Source organism: Geotrypetes seraphini, chromosome 16, assembly GCF_902459505.1.
Source record: "Geotrypetes seraphini chromosome 16, aGeoSer1.1, whole genome shotgun sequence".
NCBI classification, from domain to species: domain Eukaryota; kingdom Metazoa; phylum Chordata; class Amphibia; order Gymnophiona; family Dermophiidae; genus Geotrypetes; species Geotrypetes seraphini.
Window position 1 is genome coordinate 35228962 of NC_047099.1, and position 24591 is coordinate 35253552.

The 24591-nt window shown below is 44.7% G+C and overlaps 1 protein-coding gene across 1 annotated transcript in view; it reads left to right on the forward strand.

The window, feature by feature from the left end:
• The first annotated feature begins 601 nt into the window (after nucleotides 1-601).
• Nucleotides 602-24591, forward strand: part of LOC117349801 (alpha-2,8-sialyltransferase 8E-like) — a 43868-nt gene continuing 19878 nt past the window's right edge. Inside the window, exon 1 of the mRNA XM_033923396.1 lies at nucleotides 602-759. Within this exon, the coding sequence (XP_033779287.1) occupies nucleotides 602-759 (158 nt within the window). The remainder of the gene's footprint in view (nucleotides 760-24591) is intronic.

Consider the following 24591-nt stretch of genomic DNA (forward strand, 5'->3'; position numbering starts at 1 on the left):
TTTAGGAGGAACGAGGAGCAGCTCAGTCTTGGACTTGCCTAGGGTCACAAGGAGCAGCATGGGATTTGAACCCACAACCTCAGGGGGCTCAGACCGTAGCTCTAACCACTGTGCCACACACTCCCCAGATCTCCCATAAGAGCTATAGTAGGCACATGTTGCTTGTGAGCAACAATGCCACATACATTTGGCGAGAGATTTTGTGTTTTACACCTTGAATGTATGTAGATAATTTTTTAGTCCCCGTGCACAAACATTTAAGAAGCCTTGGCAACGCAGGCCCAAATTCCGTAGACAGCGCTGCTTAAAAAAGGCCACTGATCACATGTTAATCGCCCAACAGTGCTGTTTACAGAATTGTGGCAGGTGGGGGGCTGTGGGGGGTGGAGGAAAGGGGTTTTGTGTGGTCGAGGGTAGCTTGGGATCTGGGGTCGGCTTTTCTGGTTAGGCAATGACTGCTGGGTCTGGTGAGGTATTGATATTATGGGTTCAAGGATGAAGATGGTATGTAGCTGGGGCTCTGGTGAGGGCTGGGGGGGTCAGATCCCTGGGAAGTCCTTGAACAGAATCGTGATGTTTTCTTGGCTTTGTCGGGATAGGGATGGCTGATATTACAATCGCTTCTTGGAATGTGGCAGGGATTAATTCAACAGCTAAGCGAGCCAAGATCGTGCAAGCCTTGCGTAGCAATGATGTTCAGATTGCCTGTCTTCAGGAAACACATCTGACAGATTTGGAACGTGGAAAGCTTCAGCGTCAGTGGGTTGGGGAGCTGCACGCCTCTGGTACTTCTCCAAGGGCTGGTGCGCCAATTTTAATTAGCATAGCTCTGCCGGTTTCTATTGTTTGATCAGTGCAGGACCTGCTGGGGCGCTTTATGTTGGCTCATTTAAACATTCAAGTTTTCGTAGTAAGTCCACTCAATACAATCAAGGAGACTTCTCTAATGTTAAATGGGATGAACTACATTACCTGGGATCTCGCAAAAAAAAAAAACCAAAACAAAAAACCATCAAGGAACTGAGAATTATTCAAAATACAGCGATAAGATTGATCTTTGGTCTGAAAAATCTCAACATATCACTCCATATTATAAAAAAAAATTACACTGGTTACCAGTTGAAGCCAGAATTATATTGAAATTTGCATGTTTATGCTATAAGACAGTGGTCTCCAACTCAAACCCTTTGCAGGTACTTGGCCTCAGAAAAAAAATAGTGAATGTCTTATTAAAGAAATGACAATTTTGCATGAGGTAAAACTCTTTATAGTTTATAAATCTTTCTTTTAGGTTAAGACATAATAATAATATTGTCATTTATAGCTAAAGAGACAGATGATCAAGAAACTGTTTTATTTTACTTTTGTGATTATGATAAACATACCGAGGGTCTCAAAATAGTACCTGGTGGGCCGCAAATTTGAGACCATTGCTCTAAGACGTTGTTAGGCTTTGCACCTATTTATCTTTCAAAACATTTTGGGCTAGATTCACTAACCTGCCTGATCATGACCGATCCGTGTCCAATCCGGGCAGGTCCGATGGATTTTTCAAGCCACAATATTCAAATGGGGGTGATCGGAGGAACGCCCCCATGTGCCGACACGAATCGCTAGTGTGCGATCCAGACGAATGCGCAGACCATCTGTTTTCCCTGTAGATGATCTGTGCATGCGTTTGTGTTCTTTTGCTGCGGGTTTTTTTTTTTTTTTTTGAGGGGGGGCTCCGACTTCATCCCCGCAATATTAGTAGTAGCCTCTTTTTTTTTTTTTTTTTTTTAATTTTTCTCAACTTCTTTGCGAGCCCGTGATTTTAACCCACTTAAACCTGCGGGTTAAAACCGTGGGCTCGCTGTGCGGGAAAGGGCAGGAGAGATTCGGGGCGGCAGGCAGGAGAGATTCGGGGGAGAGCAGGGTGCCAATTCATGGGAGAGCAGGGCGGCAGGCAGGACAGATTCGGGACAGAGCAGGGTGGCGATTCAGGGAGGCAGGCAGGACTGATTCGGGGCAGAGAGATGCAGCAGAGAGCAGGACGGCAATGGAGCTGGAGAGTCGGAAAGGAAGTTTGCGATTGGTCCCCAGAAGTCGCTTCTTGGGTTGATCGGCCGGCCCAATCGGTTCGCAAAATTTGTTTTGTGAATGGCATCCCTGCCTACTATGCGTGCCGTTCCCCTCATATGCATGCGTGGATCGGATTCGGATCGGCAGAGAGCTAAATGAATCGGGCGGAGTAAAATCGGGTCGCAAACCGATCGCTTAGTGAATCTAGCCCTATGTCCTTTTCTGTGAATCTACGACATATGCGCGGAGCTTCTCTGTTCTCCTTTCTACATTGAAAAGATGTATTTACAAAAGATTCTTGGATAAAACTTTTATCTTATCAGGAGCAAAAGCCATAAGTGAATTGAAAAATTGATAAATTTGTTTAGGCTATCTTAGGGGTCCTCTTATTTAGGTGCGCTAACCGTTACAATGCATTAAATATTAGCATGCACTAAACCAGTGTTTTTCAACCTTTTTACACCTATGGACCAGCAGAAATAAAAGAATTATTCTGTGGACCGGCATCGGTCCGTGGACCGGCGGTTGAAGAACACGGGGCTAAGTCGTGGGCCAGGTCCCGCCCATCTCTATCCAATCTCCACCCCAGACCCAGCCCCCATAATAGTACTAATTGCACCTTGCACGTCCCTTGCCTCATCTGACGTTGCAACGTCAGAGAGAAGGCTTCCGGTGCAGGCGCAGGACGCCCGTTGGAGCCACTGCCCGTGGCTTTGTGCACTGAATCAGTTAGGAAGAGGGAGCTGGCTCGAAGATAACGCCGCATCGATCGCACCGTGGACCGGCGGTTGAAGAACACTGTTTTGGGCCTGATGCACGTGCTGGCCCTGTGGACCGGCAGGAAATTTCTGTGGACCGGCACTGGTCCATGGACCGGTGGTTGAAGAACAGTGCACTAAACGCTCGTCCATAGGATATAATGGACGCATTAGCGTTTAGCATACGGCATGTGTTCATGTGTGTATCTTTGCTGAGTTTGGCAGTTCTTCTTGATGTAAACTGCTCTGCACTGGAAGGTATTGCGGGATATACGATAAATAAAATGCCTCTAATGTGTTTGATATGTCATTTATTTCAGGCTTTAGTTAGAGAGCGTGGTTCTTACCTTCATTTCCCTTTGGTGGTCTGGGGGGACTTTAACGCTAGTGTCGATCAAACGGGGACGCCTTTTCTGGGAGATTTTCATCCGGCCAAGGGGCTCGCTGTTTTCCGTCAAATGCTGAACTCGGTGGACGTCTGGAGGGTGCCTTGCCCGCCGGATTCCGATCATACGCACCTTGCCAGGGCTGACCGGTCGTATCGATTACATATCGGCCGGGGCCGAGTTGCTCTCGTGGGTTTCCCCGAGGCGAACAGTCAGCCCCTCCCCCCCGCACTTTCGGACCGTGCTTTGGCGTCGATGAAGTTGAGCGGGGTTTCGGTGGCGCCACTTGGGGGTGGGTGGCGGTTACACACTGAAGTAACAAGGAAGATGGGGGTGGATGGGATTAACGGGCAAAAAAATCCAAAACTGTGTAGAATCCCACAAAAGAGTGCCCAGGAGGGTCAAAGGTCTCAGAAACCCTCTTGATTTAGACTGAATGGTTAACATTATTCGCCGATGACGCCAAACTGAGTAATGTAGTGGGCAAATGCACAACAGACGAAGATTCAGTGCCCGACAACATGATGCACAACCTACTCCTACTGGAGCGATGGTCTAGGACATGGCAACTCAACTTCAATGCCAAAAAATGCAAAGTTATGCACCTGGGCAGCCAGAATCCATGCAAGTCTTATACCCTTAATGGCGAGATCCTAGCAAAAACGGTAGCAGAACGAGACTTGGGGGTAATCGTCAGTGGGGACATGAAGTCTGCCAATCAAGTGGAGCAAGCTTCATCCAAGGCAAGACAAATCATGGGCTGCATACGAAGGGGTTTCGTCAGTCGTAAGGCGGAAGTTATTATGCCATTGTATAGATCCATGGTGAGGCCCCACCTGGAATACTGTGTGCAATTCTGGAGGCCGCATTATCGCAAGGATGTGCTGAGACTGGAGTCGGTGCAAAGAATGGCCACCCGGATGGTCTCGGGACTCAAGGATCTACCATACGAAAAACGGCTTGACAAATTACAGCTATACTCGCTCGAGGAGCGCAGAGAGAGGGGGGACATGATCGAGACGTTCAAGTATCTTACGGGCCGCATCGAGGCGGAGGAAGATATCTTCTTTTTCAAGGGTCCCACGACAACAAGAGGGCATCCGTTGAAAATCAGGGGCGGGAAACTACGAGGTGACACCAGGAAATTCTTTTTCACTGAAAGAGTGGTTGATCGCTGGAATAGTCTTCCACTACAGGTGATTGAGGCCAGCAGCGTGCCTGATTTTAAGGCCAAATGGGATCGGCACATGGGATCTATTCACAGAGCAAAGGTAGGGGAGGGACATTAAGGTGGGCAGACTAGATGGGCCGTGGGCCCTTATCTGCCGTCTATTTCTATGTTTCTATGTTTCTATTTCCACCTCCTCCCTAGTGCTCAACAAAAATCTCTTAATTTTCATTCATTTATATTCAACTTTTAATTTATAAGAGATTTTCACTTACCTTTTAACATGCAGAGTTTCTAGCCAGCCCCGACGGGATCCGTTTCGCCGCTAAAGGGCTTTATCAAGGGTTATTAGGTCGCTTTTTAAGTGCTTCCTTTCCTCATTTACGGGCTAGATACTTTCGCGGTGGCAGTTCCCGAGTATTATGTTGTCTTCATTATGTATGTTTTTCATGTAAACCGTTTAGCTCTTAGGCGGTGAAGAAATTTTTTAAAATAAATAAATATACAGTACTCCCCCATTCCAGGAACTTCCCCGCAAATTTTGAAAAACCACAAATGCAGTTTTGAGTATGTTAAGAGGCAGGAGAGGGCAGCCGGAGCGTTGGCGGGTGCACTAAATCGTACCCGGTCTGCAGGAGCGGTATATCAAATCTTAAATAAACATAAACATACAGTATATGCATATTTATTTATTTATTCATTCAATTTTCTATATCATTCTCCCAAGGGAGTTCAGAATGCTTTTACATGGATTTATTCAAGTACTCACAATCTATCTAATATACCTGGGACAATGGAAGGGGGGGAGGAGAATTAAGTGATTTGCGGGGGTTTGAACCCACAACCTCAGGGTGCTGAGGCTGTAGCTTTAACCACTGCACCACTCTAGAAATCAAAATGTAGTAAAAGTGAGCCAAGTATAAGACAATCAAGTCATTGTGACATCACTGATGAGGTTGGCTCTTAGGCATTGGTGGAATGAGGCATTATGATGTCATAATACCAACTCTGGTTACAGAGGCTGAAACTTTATTCATTCAATTTTCTATATCATTCTCCCAAGGGAGTTCAGAATGCTTTTACATGGATTTATTCAAGTACTCACAATCTATCTAATATACCTGAGGCAATGGGGGGGAGGGGTTAAGTGACTTGCCCAGGGTTGCAAGGAGCAGCGGGGTTTGAACCCACAACCTGAGGCTGCAGCTTTAACCACTGCACCACTCCAGAAAAGAAACTGTAGTAAAAGTGAGCCAAGTAAAGGTCAATGAAGCCATTGTGACATCACTGATGAGGTTGGCTCTTATTGGTGGAATGAGGCATTATGATGTCATAATACCAACTCTGGTTACAGAGGCTGAAACTTTATTCATTCAATTTTCTATATCATTCTCCCAAGGGAGTTCAGAATGCTTTTACATGGATTTATTCAAGTACTCACAATCTATCTAATATACCTGGGACAATGGAAAGGGGGGGGGGAGAATTAAGTGATTTGCGGGGGTTTGAACCCACAACCTCAGGGTGCTGAGGCTGTAGCTTTAACCAAATGCGTCTCACCCTTCCCGTGTTACAAGTGAAGCATTTTTTCCCCACACACAGGTTAGACTAGTTTTAGCGTGGGCTGCTGCCGACTCTATACACACCGCTTACCCTGATTCAAGCCCCCGGGAAATAGTTTTTCTTAGTGGTTTTCTTAGTTTGCATGTTATTTCTATCGCATCGAGGCTCTGCAGTTCACACTGGCAAAAGTGCTCGTGCCAAATCAGAAAATGCTATTAAAACCTTCCGTCATTTCAGGACTCTTTTTCCGCGTTCTCCGTTTGTCTAAACACAAAACTGCGAACTGCAGGTCCTCGTTGCACATCATCGCCGTGGAACCTCTGCGCTAAAGGTAAGTAGCAATTTAAAGTTGGTTGTTTTGTGAAGCTGAGCAGATATATAGGTGGGAACGTGCATGTGCGATGATGGTTCCCAGCAGTCGCTCACACGGTTACAGTGTCTTGCTAATGACCTGGGCGGAGGAGCACTGAGCACATTGTAAAGAGTCTTTCACTTAACAAAGATTGTGGATATAGAGCAGGGGTGTCAAAGTCCCTCCTCGAGGGCCGCAGTCCAGTCGGGTTTTCAGGATTTCCCCAATGAATATGCATGAGATCTATTTGCATGCACTGCTTTCATGGTATGCTAATAGATCTCATGCATATTCATGGGGGAAATGCTGAAAACCCGACTGGACTGCGGCCCTCGAGGAGGGACTTTTGACACCCCTGATATAGTGTGAATGCTATATAGTACAAATAAAGATCCCAAGCAAAATAAAGCCTGATATGAAAGCCATAATCAATTATCCTACGTATATATACATATAATATTAGTATTGTGTACTATGTTCGTACCAAATCCTACTTATTTGCACACATAATACCTGTATCCTGTTCTATATTCGTCTTAAATTTACAAAACCCAACGTGAAGAAAGGGATCAGAACACGCAAAAAGTCAATAACACTTGAAGCAAGGCGTGCACAGGCCAACAGAACTGGGAGCAGTAATTCTTTATTCAAGAAATGACCCTTTTTTATTCAGTGAAAGACCCGACAGTGCCAGTGTTTCGGCTTTGAGCCTGTCTCAGGGGTCAACGACTTATACAAAAGAAGTTTTAAAATTTCATCCTGTGCTTTGATGATCATATCCTTAGCAATTCTGGGTATCTCTACTTTGTGTTCCTACTGTGTTTCCCCCAAAATAAGATAGTGTCTTATATTAATTTGGGGTCCAGAAAATGCACAGGGCTTATTTTGGGGGATGTCTTATTTTTTTTCATGTACAACAATCATCGCTCCCTTCTCCTCTACCCCAAATCTTCCTCTTTCCTTTCTCCCCATCCCCCATGTGCAGCATATTTCCTCCCCTCTCACCCATCCCCCTCGGGCAGCATCTTTCTATCCCTCCCTCCTTCCCATTCCCATGTGCAGCAGAACCCCGCCTGACCCTCCCACCGTGAGACTGACATACCTCCACTCCGAGGCTTCCAAAAACGGGCTGCTTCGCGGTAGAGGGAAGGGCCCCGGCAGGGAAGGCCACGAAGCAGCCCATTCAGAGCGCTGCTGCCGCTGCTGTTTTTGGAGGCCTTGGAGCAGAGGTATGTCAGTCTCATGATGGGAGGGGTTGGTGGTGTTCTTGAGCCTAGGGGTATGGGTGAGAGGGGAGAACACTGCTGCCGGCGAATCAGGCAGCACTAGTGTCAGGGATGGAGTCGGGCGTGTCAGGAATATTCAGGGTCAATCTTAACTAGGGCTTATTTGGGGGGGGGTAGGGCTTATATAAGGAGCACCTTTAAAAATCATACTAGGGCTTATTTTCAGGATATGTCTATGTATTTATTTATTTCTTAAAATTTCTAGACCGCCCATAAACAGTTGACAAAATAAAACAGTCAGAATAGTTCAAGACAGCAAAAATGGAAAACTCTTTTAATTACAGTGCAATCTTATTTGGGAGGGAAAACACGGTAGTGGGGACTAGTCCGCTATCTCCTCTATGTTGCATTATTAGTTAAAGTAGTCTGTGAAGAGGATGGTCTTAAACCCTTTCTTTAACTTTCCGGTGTCCCTTTCCCAGTATTAACTCTTTTGGAAGAGATTTCCACCGCCTGGGAGCCATCACTGAGAACACTGTTGTCTTGACGCTTTCGTATCTGATGTCTCTGAAGTAGAGGTCTGCACGGGAACGGGGATCGCGGGAATCCCGCGGGAGTCCCGCAGGAATCCCCCCTAACCCACGGGACTCCCACGGGGACCCCCCTCTGGCCAACAGGACTCCCACGGGGATGGAAGGCTTTGGAAGCAGGGTTTGTCCATATAATATAATGGACACGTCAGCCTTAGTGAAAGAGGGGGTTTATAAGTTAATTACCTGAACAGAAAACAAAAAAAGGGTTCCACCAAAGAGATTCCACAAGGAAAACAGCAGCGCAAATGCAAAAGAAATTGTGGAATTGATGATCCTGTCAGAAGTAATGGCTGCTTTTTATGGGGACGGGTGGGGATGGAGGTAATTCCTTGCGGGGATGGGTGGGGATGGAGAGGATCCTGGTGGGGACGGGTGGGGACGGAGAGAATCCTGGTGGGGACGGAGAGGATCCTGACGGGGACGGGTGGGGACGGAGAGGATCCTGATGGGGACGGGTGGGGACGGAGAGGATCCTGATGGGGACGGGTGGGGACGGAGAGGTTCCTGGTGGGGACGGAGAGGATCCTGACGGGGACGGGTGGGGACAGAGAGGATCCTGGCGGGGACGGGCGGGATGGGTGGGATTTCTGTTCCCATGCAACTCTCTACTCTGAAGGAGGGTATTTTCAGCAGGTATTCTTGGCTCAAACGCAGGGCTACGATTCTTATTATTTGGTGCAATTTTGCTGTGGGTATCATTCCTTTACATTTTTTTTTTATTTTTTAGCATGAACTGGTGAAGTACAAAATGTTTTTTAGCTGGTACTGGTGAAATGTACATTTTTTTAAAATTATGATTTAACCCCTTTTGAAATAGTATTTTGCTCCCCAGGTGGGAATAGGTATGCTCTTTACCTATTTTTGAATCGTGTTTTCCTCTTAGGCATTGGGAAAAAGGATCGGGACTTACTTGTATACCACCTTTTTATAGTTATACAACCACACTCAAAGTGGTTTATATACAGACATTTCAAGCAATTTCCCTATCTGTCCCAGTGGGCTCCCAATCTATCTAATGTATCTGGAGGATTAAGTGACTTGCCCAGGCAGTGCATATCCTAGAATAGTAGGGCTAAAATCCTATATGGTATTTTTACCCCTCTTATTCCTTTATCTTGGAATGTATATAGATTCTCTTTTGCGAGAGGCAATCAACAATTTAAATTATCTCTTCCTTCAAAAAAAGGGATTCAAGGAGACAAGATTTTTAGTCAATCTTTGATTTTTAAGTTTTCTCAACTTTGGAATGATCGTCCTCTGCAACTTCTAAGGAGTTCTGGTTCGCTTCAATTTTTTTCGTTAATCTTTAAAGACCGCTTTATTTGTTAAACATTTTGAAAATTAATTTTTTGAAATTCAGTTTTTATTTCTTATGGTTTTTATTTGTTAAGTTAGCTATTGTAAACCGACTCGAGCTTTCTTAGAATGAAGACTCGGTACATAAAGCCAAGCCTTAGATTAGATTAGAATAGATTAAGAGAGAAGAAACTGAAGTGTAAAATGAGAGGGAACTGCAATCGTTGATAGGAGAGGGATAGAGAGTGAAGGAGACCAGGATAATTTCTTGACGTGCATGCACGACGCTGCCCCATCCACTCCTGTGTGAGTGAGAGGAAGATAATGTAGGTAAGAATTACTCTTCAAAGGCATCCTTCAATAAGAATGTTTTAAGGGTGGATTTAAATTTGTTAAGAGACCGCACCTTCAAGATATATAAACAGGATGGAGATAATTTGTGAGAGTAAGTATGACTAGTTAGTTTTGTTGTAAGGATTATAAGAACATAAGATAAGGCATACTTACGTGAACAGTGCTGCATTCACCTAGTAGCACTGAGGACATAATTAATAGTAGTAGTGGTAATTTCCACAGTGGTCAATCCAGGTCACATACAGAATCCCAAAGATCAGCATGATTCCAGAATTCCAAATAGTAGCGACACTCTAAAATCCCAACATGAGTAGCAAGATTCCGAATGCCAAAGAGTAATAAGATTCCAGAATCCCAAATAGTAGCGACACTCTAAAATCCCAACATGAGTAGCAAGATTCCGAATGCCGAAGAGTAACAAGATTCCAGAATCCCAAATAGTAGCGACACTCTAAAATCCCAACATGAGTAGCAAGATTCCGAATGCCGAAGAGTAACAAGATTCCAGAATCCCAAATAGTAGCGACACTCTAAAATCCCAACATGAGTAGCAAGATTCCGAATGCCGAAGAGTAACAAGATTCCAGAATCCCAAATAGTAGCGACACTCTAAAATCCCAACATGAGTAGCAAGATTCCGAATGCCGAAGAGTAACAAGATTCCAGAATCCCAAATAGTAGCGACACTCTAAAATCCCAACATGAGTAGCAAGATTCCGAATGCCGAAGAGTAACAAGATTCCAGAATCCCAAATAGTAGCGACACTCTAAAATCCCAACATGAGTAGCAAGATTCCGAATGCCGAAGAGTAACAAGATTCCAGAATCCCAAATAGTAGCGACACTCTAAAATCCCAACATGAGTAGCAAGATTCCGAATGCCGAAGAGTAACAAGATTCCAGAATCCCAAATAGTAGCGACACTCTAAAATCCCAACATGAGTAGCAAGATTCTGCTATCAAGTTAACATTTCCAGTCCAAGGGGACTCTTCCCGTGTTCAGGGAAAGATTGAAGAGTGCTGATAATGGTTCTGCCAGAACATCACACAACTCTCTAAGCATCCTGGGGAGTAGATTGTCCGGACCCATAGCTTTGTTCACTTTGAGTCTTGATAGTTCGCAGTAGACGCTGCTGGGTGTAAACTTGAAATTCCAAAACAGGTCTTCCGTGCATTGCCTTGCTTGAAACTGTGGACCGGACCCTGGCGCCTTGCAGGTAAAGACCGAGCAGAAGTATTCATTTAGCAGTTCGGCTTTATCTACATAATTCCTATCTGGTGTCTTAAGGCGTACTATCCCATCCGTGTTTCTTCTTCTATCGCTAATATATCTGAAAAAGGATTTATCCCCCTTCTTAATGTTCTTTGCTAGATTCTCCTCTATTCGAAGCTTGGCCTCTCTGACTGCCGTTTTGACAGCTTTAGACCTGGCCAGATAGTCTTTTCTTGCCTCCCCTTTTCCTGATTGTTTGTAGGAAATAAATGCCTTTTTCTTTTCCTTAACGAGGTCCGAGATCTCCGCAGTGAACCACTGGGGTCTATTGTTTCTCCGTTGTTTGCTTACTATTTTTATATAGCGGTTTGTTGCTTCGTGCAAGGTAGATTTCAGGGTTGACCACATAGTTTCTACATAATCGGTTTCAACTTGGTCTTGTAGCGCCCGTTGGACAAATTCACCCATGCGCTTGAAGTCAGTGCCCCATAAGTTGAGGACCTTTGTTGTTGTGTTCGATCTAGTGAAATCTTTCCTGAGGTTGAACTATACCATGTTGTGGTCGCTGGAGGCTAGCGTATCACCTACCGAAACCTACGAGACACTTTCCTCATTTGTGAGTACCAGGTCAAGTATAGCCTGGTCCCTAGTAGGCTCCAATACCAATTGTTTGAGACGTGCTCCCTTTATGGAGGTTAATAGCCTTCTGCTGCCGCTGGTTGTCACGGAAAGTGTGTTCCAATCTGCATCGGGCATATTGAAATCCCCTAACAGAACTGTGTCACCACGCAACGTGATGTTCTCTATGTCTTCGATTAATTCTATATCCTTGTCTTCTTGTTGTCTCGGAGGTCTTTATACCACACCAAGATACAATAATTTTTCGTTTCCTCTGGCCAGGTTCACCCAGAGGGATTCCCCGGTGTATCTGACATCTGTGATTCTGGTAGTTTTGATGTCTTCTTTAGTGTATAGTGCTACCCCTCCTCCTAACTTGCCCTCTCTGTCCCGACGAAGTAAGTTGTAACCCGGTATAACCATATCCCACCCATGTGAGTCCGTGAACCAAGTTTCGGATAGCGCCACCACGTCTAGATCGGCGTTCATTATTTCCGTCTCCAATTCCAGAATTTTATTGCCCAAACTGTGTGCATTAATATACATAGCCCTCCATACCTTATGTTTGCTAAGTCCCTGGGGGGGGGGTTCCCCGTCTGAGTTACGTCTGAGTTAGTGGGACTCCTAGAGTATTGTTGTCAGTGTATGCACTTATCTCGGACTCAGAAGTGGAGTTGCGACTCTCCTCCACAGGGTAGTTCCTTACTGCGCTGGTATCTGAGTGGGTACCCTCCCCCAACTTACCTAGTTTAAAGCCCTACGAAGTAGGCGGGCTAGTCGATGTCCGAAGACGTTCTTTCCTCTTTTGGTTAGGTGTAGTCCGTCTGGTCCCTGAAGTCCCTGTATGGTTAAGGAATCCAAAGTTCATCTCCTTGCACCATCCTTGTAGCCGCTCATTAGTCCTCTGGATGCCCCTTCCCGGCCCATCCCTGCTAAATCTAAGGCCTGATTGGCCCAGGCTCTAGAAGCCTGGACCAATCAGGGCTTAGGTATAGCAGGTCCGCCCATCCCCACTAATCCTAAGGCCTGATTGGCTTTCCCCTTGTCTCTCACTGGGAGACTGTTCTGAATGAGCGAGGTCTCGCGATACGAGTCCATATAGGGCTCCTTTTACTAAGCTGCGTTAGGGCTTTAACACGTGGAATAGCACGCGCTACATTGCCCCGCGCGCTAGACCTTAACGCCAGCTTTGAGCTGGCGCTAGTTCTAGCTGCATAGTACGCGGTAATATCCTGGGTGCACTAAAAACAGTAGCGCACCTTAGTAAAAAGCGCCCCTAGGGCCTGTTTTACAAAGCCGCGCAGCAACAGCCCCGTAGCCCTTTAAATCTCTATGGGCTTCGGGGCCGTTACCGCGCCACAGCCGCCGGCGGGGCTTTGTAAAACAGGCCCGTAGCATTTTGTATTCAAGTTTTTGGGGCTGTGGAACGAATCGTCTGAATTTCCATTCTTTCCTATGGGGAAATTCGCTTTGACTTACGAACGCTGTGGATTACAAGCACGCTTCCGGAACGAATTGTGCTCGCAAACCCAAGGTTTGACCGTATTGGATTGCTGGTTCTTGTATGGTGGATTACGCGACGTATTCATTTTTCTAAATAAAAAGTTACAAAAACAAAATAAAAAATTTGCCGGTTGTACAAGGATGCTTTTGAGGCCGAATCATCGGAGTCTCTTTCGATCCCATTCTCTGCATAAACTCACATGGCCTCTTGTCTTAGGCTCCGAGAGACTTGGGGCTCCTTTAACGCGTGGAATAGCACGTGCGCCAGCCGCTACCGCCTCCCTTTAAGCAGGCGGTGATTTTTCAGCTAGCGCACCTTAGTAGAAGGAGCCCTTAATTTAAAAAAAAAAAAAAAAAGTTCTTTAATTTTCTTTTCAATTTTTATCCATACTTTTCCATTTTTATTTTTTTTTTACCCTCCTTTTGAAATTTCCTTCCCTGGGTCCTTTACTAGGGCTTATTGTAGTTCTCCCTACTTCCGTTATGTTTCTGTTGTGGTTAATAACTACATCGCTTTGAATTCATGATATGGCGATACCTCACAATTATTATTATTTTTTTTTTTTTTCATTCTTTATTCATTTTCAACATAAGAACATAAGAAATGGCTTCGCCGGATCAGACCCTAGGTCCATCTAGTCCGGCGACCCGCACCCGCGGAGGCCAAGCCAGGTGTTCCCTGTTAAGAAACCTTGTTTACTCGTATCCCTCAATGTGATTTGCGAGAAGGTGTGCATCCAACTTGCCCTTGAATCCCGGAATGGTGGTCTCCATCACGACCTCCTCCGGGAGTGCGTTCCAAGTGTCCACCACTCGTTGTGCGAAGCAGAATTTCCTGATATTTGTCCTGGGCCTGGTGCCCCTCACCTTCCATCCATGACCTCTTGTCCGAGTCACATTGGACAATGTGAATAACGGTGTTTCTTGCTCTATTTTGTCGAATCCTTTTAATATTTTAAAAGTCTCTATCATGTCCACTCGCAGTCTTCTCTTCTCGAGGGTGAACAATCCCAGTTTTCCGAGGCGTTCTTTGTAGCTCAAGTTCTCGATACCTTTAACTAGCTTCGTGGCTCGTCTTTGCACCCTCTCCAGCAGGGTTATATCCTTCTTTAGGTAGGGAGACCAGTGTTGGACACAGTATTCCAAGTGTGGTCTGACCATTGCTCTGTAAAGCGGCATTATGACATCCTCCGATCTACTCGTGATCCCCTTCTTTATCATGCTTTGACAGTGTATCACAATTAACAGATTGCATAAAATACACCATATTACACACATTATTAAAGAGAACGTCCATTTTCCCCCTCCTCCCAATTATTAGTATATTAAATCATATTATATATTAGAATATTATATTTAAATATTTTTAAACTCTTCCAAATACTTTCCCCTCCCCCCCCCACCCTGGAGGTGTCAGGAAATCTAAGAAATAAAAGATATATCTCTATTATTGTATGTTAACACATGCAGTCGATGGGCTCCATGCTTTATTAAATGTATTGCTAAAACCCAAGCAGTTCCCCATTCATTCTTTCATATTTATATTATATTTGAATAAAACTTGCTACAGTGGATTCAGAAGGGCTGCTTGCAATGTAGATCCTGGTAGATCCGCCCAGCGACAGGGCACATAAAAAAAAAACAACACAAAACCGTGTCAGCAGGTGAAGCCCTAGCAGAAGCCACCGGTCTGCCAGGGAGGGGAGAGAGGATCGAGGATGCTGCAGAGGGCAAAGCTATGCCGTCTTCTCTTGGCAATGGTCCTGGCGTGTGGCTTCCTGGGATTCTACCGAGGCCTGCCCAAGCGTGCCCGGCTGTGCAAACCGTAAGCTCAGATCTGAAACTTTCCTTCCACGGTACTGCTCCGCTTTCTCCTTTCCCTGCCCTTCTTTTCAGCTCCTCTCCCCCCAACACTATTTGTCAATAGTATCCCAGAAATTTTTTTTTTTTTTTTTGTTCAAAGTGTTTTATTGATTTTATAAGTAGAGTAAAAATACAAAGCCAACAATGTGAGTGCTCCAACAAGGAGCACATTATAACAATATCATTAACAAGTGTGAAGTGCATCCTCAAAGGAATAATGATCACAGATTATTAAATGCATAACAAAATAAAGATGTGATGACATTAGTTCAAGAAAGGGGTATTGAAGAAAAGAAAAACAAAAACAGTAGGTGAAATGCTCAAATAATGTACCAGAAAAATCAGAAGGACATGTCCAATCTAAAATAAAAGAATATGATATATATAAAATGTATTGGAACATGGTTAATTCTGATAAGTGCCTGAATTCAGAAGACTAAGGGTGAGGCAAAAACATATAATAGAGAAATGAATATTTAAGTCAAGAATCTAAGTAACAATATTCAGTATTCATGAGACTGATTTGCAATATTCAAGCAGAGGGGACCAAGTTTTTGTATAAGAGATCATGGAGTTATTGCGTTCAGCAAAATGACATTCATATTTCACAAGGATATGTCTCCTTTTTTTTTAAAAAAAAAAAGGATTTAGAATCAGCCATGGCTGGATCTGTGTTTTGTTTTGTTTTTGGTTTGCTTAAATCAATTTCATAATCATTTCCAAGACACGGGGCCAATTATAAAATGAACGGTAACTTAACTTAGTAGATGGCGTCCGGATAAGGATTATACAGAACCATCCTGTCTGCCCAGTGAGCCCTTTAGCTGCCACTCGGTGCAGGTCGCCTTCCCTCAAGCAATTCTCTCGACAAATTCAAGATTAAACTAAAAACATTCTTAGTTCAAGACATGTACTGTAAATAGTTCCTCTCAACAGCTAGCAAAATTTAAAATTAACCGTTTTTAAGAAGCGATCCCCTCTCCTGATGTCATATCCTTCCCCCTTTTCCCTTTTAAAAAAAAAAAAATTGTTTTTTTAATGATGTAATTATCGATTCTCTCCCTCCCCCCCTTTTACCCTCAAGCTTTTGTCCGTATTTGTAATTTGTCTTTTTAATGTTCACCCTTTCCCCCACCCATAATAATTATTTTTAACCTTTCAATTTTTAGTTTTGTAAACCGGCTAGATGCACATCGATGGTCGGTAGATTAAAATGAATAAAACTTGAAACTTATCTCTTTGACAAATTTCTCCGACTCCATTTCTGCCACGATGTACTTCTAAAACACTTCCAGGAAAAAAATTGGATGAGCCTTACCATGCTAATGTCATTTTGAAAGATTTTATTTATTTATTTTTTTTGCAATATCGCTGTCTGTATAGTCTGAACTGTTTGTGGTCTTGCGGCATATAAAAATAAAATGATGATGATTATTATGTTTAATATTTGTGTACAGATTTCCCAAAACAAAACGGGGATAAATCAAACACTGCATACCCACGTGTGTAATATTATAAATAGATCAAGTGAATATACTCTGGGTATTTATCAAAATACTCACAACATTTACTAAATCGCACTTATATTGTGCTCAGAGAACCGTTACAAGGTTAAAAACACCCTGTCGGTGAACTAGGGAGCCCACCTTTGAAAAATGGCTCAAGTTCTCAATCCAGTGAGTGCTTTTTGTCAAATTACTTCATATATTTAAATGAAAAAACAAAAAAAATCAATTCACCACATCAAAAAGTAAAATAAAATTCCAAACTTAGCTGCGTGTAAACGTGTGAATAAGTAGAAATGGGTCTCAGGCCCTAAGGTACTCTTTACAGGCCAGTCTTTGCTTATTGACATTTATAATTTACTAAGACAGACAGACGGATGTCGGGCTTTCAAGTAGTGAGGCCTGCTGGGGAGAGGGGAGCACAGCTTGTGGGCATGGACAGGAGCCATGTGGGAACTGAGCAGCTTCTAGGTTTGAAGAGTGGCCTCCATGAGGTGTATTTTCAGGCTGGGCCTGAAACTGGCGAGAGAGGGGGGCATGGAAGGCGTTGCCAACTATTGACGGCCCTGCAAGATTTTATGTAGAGTTAATTGGAGCCGTCGCAGCAAACCCTCTCACCACGCTAAAGTCTAATGTGGTCCTGGTGCCAGGGGAGCATACGAGGGTAGCGAGGAGTTCCCAAAGGATCCTGGCAAGCCTTCGGGGAAATGGGCCGGGCAGAGAAGCCAAAATGTTATAGGCAAATGTTAAATATTATTAGAAACAAAAGAACAAACAAGAAAAAATGTTTTCTAGACCTAAGGAGAGTAGCTTATATTACACCTAGAAGTACCCCAGGAGGAGGGGCCCCTCATAGAAGTTCAGGATGCCTATGTGCGTGCAGTGCAGGGTCCACTTTGGTGGGGAGGGGGACGTGGACTAGGAGATTCCCCTGCATGTGGACCTGAGCCTTTCTGAAGCTGAAGAGGGCGCAACCTGCTGGTGGACTTTGAGATCTCTCTCAAATTTCGGTGACCCGTCAAAAGCGTGCTGACAATTCCGCACAGGGACAATGCACATCGCCGCCTGAAGCCAATCTTACCGTTCCCGTTAGTGCTGTGAGGGGTGCACATTGAGGGTGTGTGTGTGGGAGGGGAACTCCCTCCAATACCCCGAAAAGTACTACTCTCCTCCCGAACACCGGCTCTTCCACTCTGAGGGGGCGGTGGGGAGGGTATTCCCCCCCCCTCAATGTGAGCGTGAGAATTTCTCAGTGTACTGGGTGGGGTTCCAGCCCCAAACCCCCATCACAGCGCTAACGGGAACGGTAAGAACAAAATAAACCAAAGTCAATAAAAATAGAGGAACACAATAAAAACAAAGAATAATGACTAAAAGTAAGAAAGAAGAATGGGAAGGCACCAAAAAAAAAAAAAGAAAATGGGTTCAAATCCCTAATATGGTCAGATACCCCAGCATATATTCCTTTTTTTTTTTTTTTTTGTGACAATCGTCCATCTAGGTGCATATTGATGATGTCACAATGATGTCAAGATTGTGCGTCAAACATGTCTACCTGCTCTGAGCCACAGCCATTGTGAGTAGGGTTTCACTTCTTATTTTCTTAAACTTTGGGAATGAGGTTTAGTATGCAATACATTTTATCATGTGCTTTGATTGAGGAACACAGAGGCCAAAAGAGCAACTGGACAAGTGTTGAAGGTACATTTATCCTAGAGAAATGGTATGAATCAAGAGGATATAAGTTTGGCTTTTGAATTGACATGTGGTTTAATATATTAGCATGTGGTTAGAGCTACAGCTTCACTGCTCCTTGTGACCCTGGGCAAGTCACTTAATCCCCTTGAGCCCGCCAGGACAGAAGGGAAATATGGTATAGTAGCTGGATGTAAAAACCACTATGAGCCCTTTTTTCTTCCCGGGAGCGCTGAATGCTGATTTTTCCCCAGCCCCTATTTTTCAACACCATTTACTGAATCCAGCCCTATATGCTGATCTGATATAGTTATAAGAACACAGGAATTGCCATCCTGGACATACAAAAGGTCCATCAAGCCCAGTATCCCGTTTCCAACAGTAGCCAACCCTGGTCAGAAGTACCTGGCAAGATCCCAGTGAGTAAAACAGTTTTTATGCCGCTTATCCTATGAATAAGCAATGGATTTCCCCAATCCATCACAAAAAAATGACTTATGGACTTATCTTTTGGGAATTTATGCAAACCTTTTTTAAACCCTGGTAAGCTAACTGCTTTCACCACATTCTCCATCAACAAATTCTAGAGTTTAATTATATGTTGTATGAAGAAATATTTTCTCTGGTTTGTTTTAAATCTACTATTTAGTAGCTTCGTCGCATGCTCCCTAGTCCTAGTATTTTTGGAAAGAGTAAACAAGCAATTCATATCTACCCTTTCCACTCCACTCAGTATTTTATAGACCTCTGTCATATCGCACCTGAGCCGTCTTTTCTCCAAGCTGAAGAGCCCAAGCCACTTTAGCCTTTCCATATAGGGAAGTCATCCCATCCTTTTTATAATTTTTGTCGCCCTTCTCTGTACATAAGAACATAAGAAGTTGCCTCCGCTGAGGCAGACCATAGGTCCATCCTGCCCAGCGGTCCGCTCCTGCGGCGGCCCATCAGGCCCATTGCCTGAGCAATGGTCTATACCTATCTATACCCCTCAATCCCTTTTTCTTCTAGGAATCTATCCAAACCTTCTTTGAAACCATTTAATGTTTTCTTGTCTACAACAGCCTCTGGAAGCGCGTTCCATGTATCCACCACCCTCTGAGTGAAAAAGAACTTCCTAGCGTTTGTTCTAAACTTGTCCCCTTTCAATTTCTCCAAGTGCCCCCTTGTACTTGTGGTGCCCCTTAATTTGAAAAATCTGTCCCTGTCTACTTTTTCTATGCCCTTCAGGATCTTGAAGGTTTCTATCATGTCTCCTCTAAGTCTTCGCTTCTCCAGGGAGAAAAGTCCCAACTGCTTCAATCTGTCGGTATATGGGAGATTTTCCATTCCCTTTACCAGTTTGGTTGCTCTTCTTTGTACTCCCTCAAGTACCGCCATGTCTTTCTTGAGGTACGGTGACCAGTACTGAACACAGTACTCCAGATGCGGCCGTACCATTGCACGATACAGCGGCATGATGACTTCCTTCGTCCTGGTCGTAATACCCTTCTTAATGATACCCAACATTCTGTTTGCTTTCCTTGAGGCCGTGGCACATTGCGCCGATGCCTTCAGTGTTGCGTCTACCATCACTCCCAGGTCTCTCTCCAGGTTACTGACCCCTAGTGGTGTTCCCCCCATTTTGTATGTGAACATCGGGTTCTTTTTCCCCACGTGCATGACCTTGCATTTTCCTATGTTGAAGCTCATTTGCCATTTTGCGGCCCACTTTTCCAGCTGCGTTAGATCCTTTTGGAGATCTTCGCAGTCTTCCCTGGTTTGAGCCCTGCTGTATAGTTTGGTGTCATCTGCAAATTTAATGACTTCACACTTGGTTCCTGCCTCTAGGTCGTTTATGTAGATATTGAACAGGAGCAGTCCCAGCACCGACCCCTGCGGAACTCCGCTCGTGACCCCTTTCCAGTCTGAGTAGTGGCCCTTTACGCCAACCCTCTGCTTCCTGTTTGCCAGCCAGTTTTTGATCCATCGGTGGACCTCCCCTTGTACCCCGTGGTTCCATATCTTTTTAAGCAGTCTCTCGTGTGGCACCTTGTCGAAGGCTTTTTGGAAGTCAAGGTAAATGATGTCTATAGATTCCCCTTTATCCACCTGGCTGTTCACCCCCTCAAAGAAGTACAATAAGTTTGTGAGGCATGACCTACCCTTGCAGAAGCCATGTTGACTCGGTTTTAGCTGCCCATTTTTTTCGATGTGCTCACAGATGCTGTCTTTAATCAGTGCCTCCATCATCTTTCCCGGGACTGAGGTCAGGCTCACCGGCCTGTAGTTTCCCGGGTCTCCCCTTGCGCCCTTCTTGAAGATGGGCGTGACATTTGCTATTTTCCAATCCTCCGGGATCTCTCCGGTTTTTAAGGATAGGTTGCATATCTGTCGAAGTGGCTCCGTTATTTCGTCTTTTAGTTCCTTGAGTACCCTTGGGTGAATGCCGTCCGGACCCGGCGATTTGTCGCTCTTTAGTCTGTCAATCTGCTTGAGTACATCCTCTTGGCTTACCTCTAAATCGACCAGCTTATCGTCTTGGTCTCCTATTACGATCTCCTCGGGTTCCGAAATGTTGGTTATATTCTCCATCGTGAAGACTGACGTGAAGAACTCATTTAACCTGTCAGCTATCTCTTTCTCTTCTTTTACTACTCCCTTTCTGTCTCCATCGTCCAATGGTCCCACTTCTTCTCTCGCCGGTTGCTTCCCCTTGACGTATCTGAAGAACGACTTGAAGTTTGTTGCTTCCTCTGCCAGTCTCTCTTCGTATTCTCTTTTTGCTTTTCTAACCACTCGGTGACACTCCTTCTGGTGTTCTTTGTGCACTTTTTGGTTCTCCTCTGTTTGGTCTTTTTTCCATTTTCTGAACGATGCTTTCTTGTCGCTTATCGCCTTCTTCACTGCATTTGTTATCCACACTGGGTTTTTTGTTCTATTTTTTTTTGCACCCTTTTCTGAACTTGGGGATGCATAGGTTTTGCGCTTCGTGCACAGTCTCCTTGAGTAAGGTCCAGGCTTTTTCTACGGATTCCGTCTTCCCTATGTTGCCTTTGAGTTTCTTTCCCACTATTTTCCTCATGGCATCATAATTTCCTTTTTTGAAATTGAGTGCCGTCGTTGTGCTTCTTTTCCCCTTTGATGATCCAATTTCAAGCCTGCACTGGATCGTGTTGTGATCGCTGTTACCTAGCGGGGGTAATACCGCCACCTCCTTTGCTGGCCCCCCTAGTCCGTTGAAGATTAGGTCAAGAGTGGCATCGCCCCGTGTTGGTTCCGTGACCAGTTGCTCCATGAAACAGTCCCTCGTGACCTCTATGAATTTGGTCTCTCTTGCGCAGTTTGAGTGCCCAATACTCCAGTCTATCCCAGGATAGTTGAAGTCCCCCATCACCACCACATTTCCGCTTCTGCATACCTGCCTCAGTTCAGCCTCCAGCTCCTGGTCGATTTCTTCCGGTTGTCCAGGTGGGCGGCAGTACAGACCCAATTTAATGTCTGCCCCTGCTCCTCCCTGTAGCTTAAGCCATAGTGATTCCAAGCCATCCGCCCGTACTGTTGTTTCCATCCTGGCTGATGGTATGGAGTCTTTTATGTACAGCGCTATTCCTCCACCCTTTTTATGTGTCCTGTCTCTCCTGTATGGTTTGTACCCTGGATTGTCCTCAGTCCACCACGTTTCTGTGACTCCAATTATGTCTAGGTCCTTATTGCTGGCAGTGATTTCCAGTTCTCCCATTTTGGCCCTCAGGCTCCTAGCATTTGTGTATCGGCAGTTTAAGACCCAAATTTTTGTCCTCTCTTTTTGCTTCCCTCGTGCTTTGGTACTCCTGCAATTTTCCTCATGGTTTGCCAGCCCCTGAGCTTCGTCCTCCTTCTGCTGTGTGTGTGTGACATCCTCTGCCTGTTTCCCCTGCACCTCCTGCTCTCCTAATTCCCACTCAGTCCTGGGCTCTTTTTCACAATGTCTTTGCCCCTCTGGCTCCTGTTGTTCTGTGTTGGTGCCGCTTTCCAGGTCCATTTGTGCCCTCGATCCCTGCAATGCGTCCTTAGGTCCTTTTTCAAAACATACACACTCAGTCCCGAGTCCTCCTTTACAATGTCCCAGTTCAGTATCCTTGTCGGGTACTGATGTCCGATGTGTCGAGGTCAGGTCGACTATCGGCTTTCCCCTTCTCCTCAGTTTCGTTGTATGCTAATAGATCTCATGCATATTCATTGGGGAAATCCTGACAACCTGACTGGACTGCGACCCTCGAGGAGGGCCTTTGACACCCCTGCTTTAAACTGAGAGGTTTTGAAAATAGTGAATTGGAAGGATTTGTCAAGAAAAATGTACATTCTGCCCCCAGCCAAACCTCCTGTCTTGTTCCCCAAGGTCTGTGCACGCATGGACATCGAGATTCAGAAGCAATGATGTCACCCGTATGCACGCACATGTGCAGAATTTGACATTTGTCTTGGGAAGATTTTTGATCTTTCCCGGGAAATCAAAGTCTTGGGCTTTCCCAGATTTACTTGTAGGGCCCAGAATTTTGGTTCTCTTGTAGACCTTTTGAGGTAGATGATAGAGAATGACACGGTGACAAAATTCATCACCGTCCCCGTCCCCGTGGATAACCGCAGTAAATAATCTTCATGTCATTCTTTAAGGAGAGAGGGAAGAATCAGAGTATGAATGGCCACAAGCACTGACCCTCAAGCTTTGCTTTGAAGAATGCTGGTGTAGAAGGACTGGCGTAGAAGGACTGAGGTTGAAACAGACACTACAGAATGACAGTCTCTAGTCTCCAGAGCAGATATTGTGATGTCATAATGCCTCATTCCACCAGTGCCTAAGAGCCAATCACATCAGTGATGTCACAATGGCTTCATTATCCTTGGCTCCCATAAGAATCAGAGTATGAATAGCCACAACCACTGACCGTCAAGCTTTGCTTTGAAGAATGCTGGTGTAGAAGGACTGAGGTTGAGATAGACACAACAGAATGACAGTCTCTGGTCTCCAGAGCAGATATTGTGATGTCATAATGCCTCATTCCACCAGTGCCTAAGAGCCAATCACATCAGTGATGTCACAATGGCTTCATTATCCTTGGCTCCCATAAGAATCAGAGTATGAATGGCCACAACCACTGACCCTCGAGCTTTGCTTTGAAGAATGCTGGTGTAGAAGGACCGAGGTTGAAATAGACACTAAAAATGACATGGAATTATTTCCCGCGGTTATCCGCGGGGACGGGAACGATGATTAATTTTGTCACCGTGTCATTCTCTAGTAGGGGATCAAACGAGCAGATCATCTGCATATAGCAAGTATTTCATTTCTAGGTCATTTAAATTTAATCCCAAGAAGAATCATTAGATACATAAACATATTAAAAAGGGTGTTTCTCAGGCTACATTCCTCGTTCTCTTTGCAATTCATCTGAAGCTCTCCGTCTGTTTGTTATTTCAGCTGATGAATAAATGATTTAACTGTATCACAAGTTTCACTCCCAGTTTGTTTGCAGTAGTTTAAGGTTGAGATCAGAGTGATAGATAACAGTCAAAAGTCTTATTTAAAGTCAATAAGGCATGTAAATAGCCTTCTATTGCACACGGCATACGAGTCTTGAACCAGTGGATTATTCTCCTTTACTCGCAAGTTTCTATTAGGCATCGTCTGTCTGTCCGAGTTAGATTGTAAGCTCTTCTGAGAGGGCACTCGGAAAAATTAAGAGGGGACAGATTCAGAACCAATGCTAGGAAGTTCTTCTTCACCCAAAGGGTGGTGGACACCTGGAATGCGCTTCCAGAGGGTGTGATAGGACAGAGTACGGTATTGGGGTTCAAGAAAGGATTAGATAATTTCCTGAGGGAAAAGGGGATAGAAGGGTATAGATAGAGGATTACTATACAGGTAGTATATACAGTGGTGCCTCGCATAACGAACGCCTCGCACAGCGAACGCTGCACACAACGAACTTCATGTCTTGATTCATACAACGAACTTCGTTTCACACAACGAAGTCGCCCGAGCTGCGTTACTCACTGCGCTTAACTGCCCTCTCTCACAGCCCTTCGCCTGGCTCCCTGTGTAGTGGCGGACCGTCGGCTCGCCTCCTTTTATGGAGGGGCCCGGCGCCTACTGCTGATGCGTTGGGGGGGGGGCGGAGCTACTCTCGCCGCTTCCCCGATGCTAGAAAAAAAGAAAAAAAAGAAAAGTTAAGTCCCAGTTTTTGCCGCTGAGACTCTGCCCTCTCTCACTGTATACAGTCGTCCTTTTAAGATAAACTCAATATTTTTTATATATCATGGCTTCTAAAAAAAGCAGGAAGGTGATTTCTGTTGAAATGAAACGGGAAATAATTAGAAGGAGTGAAATTTATCTTTTTTTATGTCATCTTAGCATATTTTATGCTACAGAACGAATAATTTTTTTTAACATGTATTGTTATGGGAAAACGCGTTTCACA